The sequence below is a fragment of the Manacus vitellinus genome, unplaced genomic scaffold (genome assembly GCF_001715985.3).
Source record: "Manacus vitellinus isolate BGI_N305 unplaced genomic scaffold, ASM171598v3 scaffold_10_pilon, whole genome shotgun sequence".
In the NCBI taxonomy this organism is placed as follows: domain Eukaryota; kingdom Metazoa; phylum Chordata; class Aves; order Passeriformes; family Pipridae; genus Manacus; species Manacus vitellinus.
In genome coordinates this window covers 17567465-17577597 of record NW_021938838.1, presented here as the reverse complement: position 1 = coordinate 17577597, position 10133 = coordinate 17567465, and the positions used below count along the sequence as shown (strand labels likewise).

The window sequence follows — 10133 nt, the reverse complement described above, 5'->3', positions numbered from 1 at the left end:
GACTTTCAGGTATATTAATTGAAAACCTGGAGACAGTGAAGTGAATTTTTACAACCTGGAAAGAATTAACAGTTCTGTAGCCAGTACAGATAAAATTGTACAACAGTTTGATAAACTGCACCTGTTATGTGCACTTGACCTTCCAGATTTCACTGTGCCATTATCCTTTTCCCCTATTGCTTTCCCACTCTAACAGTGTTTGAAAAATTGAACACTCATAAAATATATCTGCCTAAATATATCTGTCTTGTTCCGTTTTAAATTGCACTTTTTTTGTCCATCTCTTCTAATACATGTGTTTGAAATCTTTTCAATCAAGGTTCCCACCTTGGCAGATCCAGTTATAAAGAAAAAAATATCTATTTACGTGGTATTTAAATAATCTAAATTTTTTCAGTAATTTTTTAATAATATTAATAATAAATCTGACCTATCCAGAGTATGATTAGACAAGGAATTCATTGCCTCAAATTCCTTCCTGGGTTGGGTTGTCCTGGAAATTACATTTGCCTATATCAGTAGCTGCTCAAAAATCTTTTTACGTACATGATTTCAAATATTTATGTTTTAGGGTTGCTCCCTGTGATTATTTAGTAAGATTTATTCTTTCTTTGACTCCTGAAGAACACAGAATGCGATTTTGACAAGTCTCATGTATGGAACACACACAGATTATAGTCATTGTGGTTAAACTAGTATAAAATGTTAGTTATTGAGATTTTCTTAGGGAAACTTTGAGGATTTTTAAAGTATAAGTCTATGAATTTGGACAGCAACAGACCCTGCTTCCATTTTTCACCCTACCCTTTAAAAATAGAATTTGTAGTGATTCCTAATTTGAATTTAATTGTCCAAGAAATTATTGGTGCGTTGCTTTAGGCATTGCAAGAATAAATACATGAGACAAACATGTTATTGAAATCAATGGACATGAGAAAGGTCAATAATTCTAATTCAATTTCTTATAAAACTCATCTAGTGTGAGCTAACTAGCACTGAAATTCAGCTCTGAGTGTGGCAACTGGATCCATAGTTGGCTTTGTTTCCGTTTCTCTGGAAAATAAATGGAATCAAAAGTAATTGCACTAAATCCTTAAAAAAAAAAAAAAGAAAAAAACAACAGTCCTCCTGATTATTTTAAAATAATGTTTCTTCCTTTCATATTCCTGTGCAATTTTGTATGATTTGAAGACCAACTGCAGAAAATGGAGATAAATACACTGTAGATACTGTAGCTGGTCATATGAATTATGTGAGGTGCTTCATACAAAGTTATTTGATTATTTAAAGTTATTCAAATTACCCAAACACTCTCTCCTCTTCCAACCTTAGTATCCTCCATTATTTGTTAATAATGTTATTTTAAAACAAACAAGAATATTTGTACTGTTCCTAGTACAGGAACAACTAAGGGTTTATTAAAATTAAGAAAAATTAAAACTCACAAACATAGACTTAGATATTTTCTATTTTTTTTTTCAATTTAGATTCTTTATCATCTAAAATTTCACACCAAAAGTTAATTTAAAAAAAAATATTCATTGAAGTGAAAAATAGTGGTGGGGGAAAAGAGAAAGGATTAAAGATAGATTATATATCCTGGTCCAGTGAGAAGCATGGCTCTATAAATGAAAGACTGCTATAGGCACCACGAGTGTTTCTGAAGGACAATTTTCTTTCTTTTTATTGTTGAATAATAATTTATTACTTGCCAAAATCAGCAGCAGTTTTTACTGGCCTCTCTCACCTCTCTCTCCTTATTCACTGCCTCCTTGTTCTGGAAACAGTTTAAATGGGCCAGATATAGTTCCCGTTCCTAAGACTTTCAATCCAAGGTCTTTAAAGTCCTTGCAAGGGTATAAAATAGCTTTTTAAATCTGGAATGCAGAGAAATTAAGCGTGTCCAATAAAATACAATTTTTTTCAATACCATATCTATCTATCTATCTCTCTATCTCTCTATCTCTCTATCTCTATATCTATATCAGGAGTTTGAATAGTTAATGAGACTGTTTCTGTTGTAGGTGATTCAGATTGTCAGTGCTGTTGACAAGGATGATCCTAAGAATGGGCATTATTTCCTGTACAGCCTCCTTCCTGAAATGGTCAACAATCCAAACTTCACCATCAAGAAAAATGAAGGTAAATCTAAAACATATACAACGTGCATCTCAACAGCTTAAGTTTTGAATTGTTTTTTTAACTTCCAGTCACTTTACCAGCTTGTCCTTTGGGCAATTACAGTGTAAATAATCTGCTCAGTGGTACCTTGGTTGTATCTCTTAAGCTATTTCCAATAACTTTACAGTAGATAAGAAGAAAGTAAAATGGATATGGAATTTAGATCCAGAAGACAGCTCACTGGCTTAAATGAAATGAAAGGATGGATTTACTGCCTGTATTATTTCTATTAATTTGGAAGTGCAGAGATATGCTGTGAGATGAAAATCTGGAACTATGTTGATAAATAAATGTTGATCCCTGCATTGAGTGGTTACAGATGGGAACATAAAACTAAATATCTACTAAACCTCCCAAAGCAAGCACCTTTTCAGGCTGTTTGTTGTGTGTTTAAAGGTTTCAAAGTATTTTGGTGAGGAACTTTTACTAGAAAGAGAAATCTGCTGGGCCAGCAAAGCCCCCAAGGGCACTTTGTATCACCGTGCTTTGGAGCACTTCTGGAAGGGCAAAATGTCCTTTTGTAGTGCTATAGAAGGGGACTTTCATGCGTGATGGAAAGAAAAGACCCATTTAATATTGTTGAGCCATAAATTTATACTGATCCTTTTCTTTGGCACACAGATATGTTTGAAGGTCATGTGAGAAAGAGCTAGGATTGATCCCAAGAATGCTATAAATAGTGCTTTATGTATTTCTGCTGACTTGAATATTCAGCAAAGTTTTTCCATCTTGGTGGGAATTTTTTTTTTTTTAAATAAAACATACCCTGCCAGGAATTTTAGTCAAATTCAGTCCCTTATTTTTCTTATTTCAAATTATAATATAGAAAATCTCTATTTAGTCTGTTACTAATAGGAAGATGTATGTGTGAGCTGTGTGTGCAGGAGTGTAAGAGTAATACATGAAACATCAAATAAAGAGTTGATATTGTTTTCATTTCTTGTTCTATCTGTTCCAACTAAGAAGCATGGTGGCACTGTTTTGTTAAATAACATTATATAAACCTAAATTCTTAAATCTGCTTTAAACATATCCTGTATTTTTCTTTTCTTTAGATATTTTTTTTCTCTTCCAGCATTCACAAAGTGTGTCTCTACTTCTATCTGTACTTTCATGTAGGAAATGAGTGTATGTTTTCTGCACTTACAGGAGAAGATAAAACAAACCTCTTCAAAATGCATTTCATAATCATCAGTGGTGTAACATAAATTGAATTAAGCATCCTGAATGTGAGGTGCTTTGCTTGGCACAGCATGACAAAGTAAAAAAGATCTCAGCATTTCTCTTCATGTTTAAATACTGAGCTCATGTTGCTAATTACCCTTGTCCTTCCAATCTGTTACCCATTTAAGATCCACTCTTACTCCTTGTCACAGACAGTGGCAAAATGAGTGCTGATCCAAGTGAGAGTGAGGAAACTTCCTTTATAACGAGGTTGAGAGAAATAAGTCCAATTTTGTTACAGCATTGCCACTCAGTTTTATACAGTTTTTAATGTGTTTGAATCAGTTAAATGTGAAAATCCTCTTAAAACAACCGACTGAAATCTCTTGAAATTAAAAATCCGCTTGAAGAGACTTTTCTGAATTAATCCTTCAGTATCCAATAATAAAATTCCAGCTAGGCATGCCATCCTTGTCTATCAAGATTGCTCAGTCAGGGGTGCAGTGCATGGTTGATGCCAGGACATGATCTCCTACAGGAAGCAAATATTCCTGTCAAAGCCAAAATCAGGGTATTATTTGGTTGAGGTGAGTTTTCATGTCCTTTAAACGTCATAAATCTTCAGCAAGTCTTTATTTCGTTTTGCCACTTAGACAATGAACTTGGCTGTGACTTTGTCCTGCCTACATCTGCTAGATAAGCATGAGTGGTTATTCTTGCTGAAAAAATACAGTATGCCTAAAGTAAGTGAATTCACAAGGCAAATTCCTCCTTTCTTTGTATTTCTGAGTGTCTGGGCTGCCCAAAAGCCAGGCTGGGGTGGTTTGTGAGCAGCTCTGTAAGGAAATGCCTATGACAAGCACCAACCTCATTTCTGGAGATCAATTGGTGCACAACATACCAAAGCTTGGAACAGAAAAACATTTACTCACACTGGTGGCCAAAGTCCTTGACATCTTCCTGACTGTGTCCTCAGCCTCAGCCTCCTCCCACAGCTTTGACCCTGCCAAATTCTCTAAGGCAGCAGAGACTGAGGTGGTGATGCTGCAGAAGTGCTGTCCTCCTGTGGATATCATACAGGGATGGCATTTCCTCAGGAAGCCTCCTCTAGAAACCCAAGTCTTTACTTGCTGGAACCAGCAATTTCTTTATTTAAATAGTTTTTCACCGCTTGCCTTTCTCCAAAATCCTCTCAAGGGCAGAGAGAAACAAAAGTAGCCCTCCTCAAGAGCATTTGTGAAATGATATTGCCCTTTTGGGTCCTTGTTTTGTGCTTTAGGTAACTTTGGCATTTGGCCCTCACTCCTCCACCACGTAATGACATCATTTAATCTGCTGGCATTAGTATGCAAAGAGTGCAACTTGGCATCTGCCAGGAGCAGAAAGCTGCAATGTTCTCTCTCTGTCCCTCATGCTAAAGAATATATAAGATGCCTGTGGAATTTTCTCTTGCTGTATGGAACATAAGCACAGCCATTAATCAATTTAGTTTGTTGCACACAGGCTGATTCCCTTGTTTGAAACTTTCCAGACTGCCCTAAGGCAAGTTCACTTGATCCTTCAGTAATTAATTTACACTGCTAATATTATGATTGGTCACCATAAATATGTTCAACTGGGTGAAACAACAAGTATTTTCATCAGAAAATACAAATACCCCTCCCTTCTCCTAAGATTATCTTATGTATTATAGAAGTTATCCTGTGCTCCCAGCAGAATATAATTCCATATTTACAATCTTTTCTGTAGACAAGATGCCCAAAACTATAGAGACTTTAGTGCCTTTCTGATGTAAATAATGTAAAAAATGTTAATTTAAATGCCATCATGCATCTCAGTAGATCCTCTCATATCAATCTTTATTTTTCATGTCTCCTGATCCATTCTCTGTTTTCTTTCCTGAGCTCAGATGTCTCGTAATGGGCAGTTTTTGTGGATTTTGTGCCTTGGGTTCGTGGGCAGTGAGTGATAATCTGAAGTAAAGCAGTGCTGCTCTCTCAAACTGTAATGCAAGGAACACTGATCAGTTAGATTGCCAGGTGCTAAAGCTTTATCTGCTCACCAGAGAAATCATAAAATTATATAACAAAAATATAAGGATTTATTGCAACGTGCAAATCATGCAATGTTTCCTGGTGACTAAACCTGTGACTGTGACATAACAAATCCTTGACTGCACAAACTCCTACAGACTGACTGGGCACTTCACTTTTCATGTGTCTTTCTGCTGGGTTTGTGCAGAGGAGCAGAAATTGGGGAAAAAATTGAAAATATATATTTTGTGTAGTGCGTCTGACAAACCAGAAAAACCTAAAACTTCAGATGAAAATATCTGATGTTTAGACAAGTGTTGTTACACTCCAGCAATGTGTCATAGACTGACTGGAATTAAACCTTCCAAAAAACTGTAGGATCACAATAAATGACAAAAAACTGGCAGGTATTTAGACAGCTGATGAGGATTTTATACTGTCATGGCACCAGTAAACTGAAATGAGACCTCTGGAAATGGAATTAGCATTTGTTGGCAGACTTTTTTTCAGGTCAGTGGTCTTCACAGAGCAACCTAAAATCCAGTGCCAGTACAAGGATCATCTCCTGCATCCCAAAAAATACCCTCACAGCAGTACCTGTTTTCAGCATTGAATTCTTAAGGTTTCCATAGATTGTTCAAGTGAGAACAGAATTCTGTGATAAAAGCCTTTTCACACATGCAAGCATTTTGATGGGCTGCCAATGCATTTTTTACTTTCAAGAACTAGCAAATGCATCTTTGCCATAAAGAGACCTAAAGTTTTCCCCAAAAGATGTTTCCATTGCTGCTCCACGTTTCTCATGGCAGATTCTGTTTCCTAATGTATAAATGGGATATTCCACACCTCTTACTGGGGCAGAAGCAGTCACAGGGTTTCCTGGATCATGGACAGGGATTACTTTTGGGTTAGAAATCTTAGTGGCACGACCTAATATTCCTGCAGAAGTCCAATAGCCTGATTTGGCTCATAATAGACTGATTATAAGTAATCAGCCCCCCCTCTCCCAAAAATATTCATCAAAATGTCCGTCTGGTGAGTTGAGTTCTGATTTTGGTCCGAATTGATTTCTGTTCATTCTCTATGACAAAATTAATATTTATTCTCAGCCATGCTTAGTCTGTTATACCTGTGACACCTATAATGGCTCCAGGAGTGTTCATGTTTAAATGACCATTTCTTTAGTTCTTTCCATGCAACAAGTTAAATCTGTCACTTCTGGCCTCCCTGTGCTGCCTTGAAAGCATAGGCAGTGAGTGTCTTATGTATTTAAAAGGAAATAGCCTGACATAATCACTTCAATCACTGCCTTTATATACTATTGCTTATTTTAAAATATTTTCTATTTCTCATTGCCTCTTTACCATTAATAAACAAATATTTCTGAACTACTTCACAATAGCTGGAGAAGCCAATTACATGCCAGCTCCCTTTTAGATATCTCAAATAACAAAAGCAAATTATCAGCTTTTTTTTTTCTTTTTAATACTTCTGTGTCATTGTAGTTTTAACACAATAAAACCTAGATTTTTCCCACATCTTTTTTCCTGAAAACATTTTTAGCAGCATCTGTCAAATACATACCTGGAGGGTGAGTCTTTTGTTCCCACCAGAGTAACTCTCCAGCGTTAAGATGAGTCTTTCCCTGAATCAGGTTCTTTTGGCATTTCTGTATAAGTCTCTCTGCCATTGTCTCAGCTGCCAGCTAAAGCTCCTTTGGTGGTTTTGATTGACTTTTCTTCCCAAATGTGTTCCCCAGGCAGCTCATGGGTGGCACTGCTGTGTCACTGCCCTCCTTCCACTTTGCCCAATTTCAAAGTTAACCCGCTGACCTCAGGTACAAATTGCCTTAGCAAGGACATCATTAAACCCATCATTTCCTGATGGGAGTGCAATGAACACCCAGGCAAACAGCCCCCATGGATATGAGCAGCACATCCTCGCACATTTTTTGCGGTTTCATGCAATTTTTCAAGAGCCTTGGGAAACTTTGTGGCCCAGCTGCCACGTGCCAGAGGGGGTTTCACAATGGCACTTCTCAAGGGAAAGCAAATGTTTATATATTTCTAATGTGCTTAATTATCACCCTCGTTTCTTTTGCGTCTCAGTAATTAAACTTTCAAAGGACAACTCTAAAACATACCAAATCACAACCTTGTTAGTGGTTTTCTTGAGAAGTGAAATTAAGTGATGTGCTCAAGGATGTGTCTGGCATCTTATAAATAAATATTTTTCTCTCCTGTCTGCCAGTAGTAGTGGTATGGAATAACATCTAGGAGATGTAAAGGAATATGCTGCATAATCAAGGAAACAGCATTGATCAGCATCTCTCTTCACAGACATAGTTTTATCACCAGAAATCACAAAGAATCTTGCATAACAAGGTGCAATCAGTGTGAAAGGGGTAGAGTTAAAAATAAAGCATTCCAATGTATTAAAAAATAACAACCTGCAAGCTAACCCTTAATCTGGCACTTGTGTGTCAGTATCTGCCATCCACAGGCACACATCATGCTTCTCCAGAAGTGTTCATAGTGTGAAAAATGTATTATAAATATCAGACCATCAATCTTTTTCTCAGCATGGCATTTAAACTGGAATTGTTTAAATAGCGGAGTTCAACATTTTTATGACCTGTGCATGCCACAAGAACCTCACTTTATTGATTTTTTAAATGAATGATGGAGTTAATAATGAAATTGCTAATATAAAATTGTTGAAATATTTCCTTTTTAGTGTGGTTGAAAGATTTTGTTCAGGAAGGTCTTTTTTGCTTATGTTGGAAATTGTAAGTTATAGAAATTAGAAAAAAGCGTATAGGTGTTGATATTTTGCTGGGTAGGAGAGTCTAACTATTATCAAACCAAATTATGTGATAGTTAAGGTAGATGAGCTCCATGAAACATTGTAGTTCTGTGGATTTAGACTATTCAGAAAAGCACTGGTTCCAGCTTCTCCTTGATTAATATGCAAAAAGTGGTGCTCAGCCAGTGAAAATACTTTTGCTGGAGACAGTGGTTGTGTCTTGGGTGGTAAGTGCCAAGTGCTTGAAATAATTCATTTTTGTAACTGAGGAAATGCAGTTCCTTATTTATGGTACTCAAGTTCCTTCATCCTTGGTCGTCAGACAATTCTCCTGATTGAAACTGCTTTGGATCACAAACTATGTTAGATCTTCCTCTGTAAGAAAAGTAATCAATTTTCTCATTTACATATCTGACAATTCTACGATGTAATGTCACCCTGTGAAATAATAGACTGTGTCTAAAGACTCAAAAGGAGGAGCCCTTTCTGCCAGTGAGAAAGTGCTAAAGCTATGGGAGGTGGAAATTGGTGCTATAGATCTTTAGACTATTCTCAAATTCCAGAAGACTGGTAGAATTTCAAGTTAATGGCAGTATTACCAAGGGACCCCAACACATTCCAGCAGTGCTCAGTTCTGCCTTGCCAGGCACGGAATGCATTTCCATTTTCACTGTATGATTTCACATTGCAGTTGAGGTGATATATCTGATTCCTTTCTGCTATTCCTAGCAAGGTTACACTTTTCCATGGTGCAGTAGTGTCAGTCTTGTCTAGTCTGAGAATGCTGGTGAAAATATTCTCAGTATATATCTTTCTGCTGATAACTTTCTGCCTCCTTTCTTCCTTCTTTCTTGACTCTCATCACTATCAACTCTTATCTGTTATTCCCCAATGTTCTGTTTTGCCTTGATGTTGAATATCAATTGAGTGCAATTTGAAACAACTTCTCTGGCAGAGGAGGACGTGCTGTTGTTTTCTGAAGTGATTACATTCACATAGATGGAAAGCCAGCATTTTTCCTCTCCTGTGTGCCACTTCCTTTACTGACACCTGCTTCTGCTGTCTTCCCCATCTATCTTCTTGCATGAAGATCACTGCTCTTTCTGGATTCCTTTCTAATTAGAACCACAAAACAGGTGAAGATTCAGCTCAGTTCCTCTGCAAACATACTTTTTAGCCCTATCTGGGTGATTTACACCTTCTTACAATGGTTATGTGCTTTTCACCACTTGGATAGGCTAAAGAGGCGAGTCCTTCTTGGTGCACAAAGCTGCTCTAGCTGAAGCAGAAAGCCAGGATCAACTCTTGGAAGGCTGACTCAGCTGCCACGCTCCTCCACACTGTGACCATTCTGTCTGTTCTGTCCAGCTGAAACCTTATTCACTCCTCTCCTGTATTCAGGATGCAGGACTCCAGACAGATTCCCTCCCTCCTCCGCCCTAAGCCAGATGTGATCCATCAAGTCTCCATTCGACTGGACAGGCCAACCTGATGAATGAACCAGCAAGGAGGGGGCCATCTGGTAAGCTGATTGTCCTCTTGCAGGCATCTCCAGGCTCTTCCTCAGCTCTGCTGTGCTCCCCAGCACGTCTGTACTTCTTATATTTTTGTAGCTCCAAAGTGTTTCTCTGGGAGCACTTCTGCTCCAAATGCTGTTTAACCTTCCCCTCCTGTTTTAGTTTAGCTCTGGGGTGACGACTCCTTCCTGAGCCTCACACGTGCAAGCTTTCAGACAGAAGAATTGTATATGCACATTGTAAAATAAGACTCATTTCCACGGCATCACATCCTTTCAGAAAAGCGCCCTTTTTTCGGTCGTTTCAATCAACCACAATTACACAGTTATTTCAGAGCGTTAATGTAAACATGACCCAGCCCAAAACAGCATCAGATGTGAGGGATGAAACCCAGGAGAAGCCCCTGTACATGCAGCCTGCCATTATGCATACA

The 10133-nt window shown here is 37.6% G+C and overlaps 1 protein-coding gene across 1 annotated transcript in view; it reads left to right on the top strand.

The window, feature by feature from the left end:
- Positions 1–10133, top strand: part of CDH8 (cadherin 8) — a 153542-nt gene that overhangs the window by 123963 nt on the left and 19446 nt on the right. The window contains exon 12 of the mRNA XM_018086308.3: positions 2025–2142. Within this exon, the coding sequence (XP_017941797.1) occupies positions 2025–2142 (118 nt within the window). The remainder of the gene's footprint in view (positions 1–2024; positions 2143–10133) is intronic.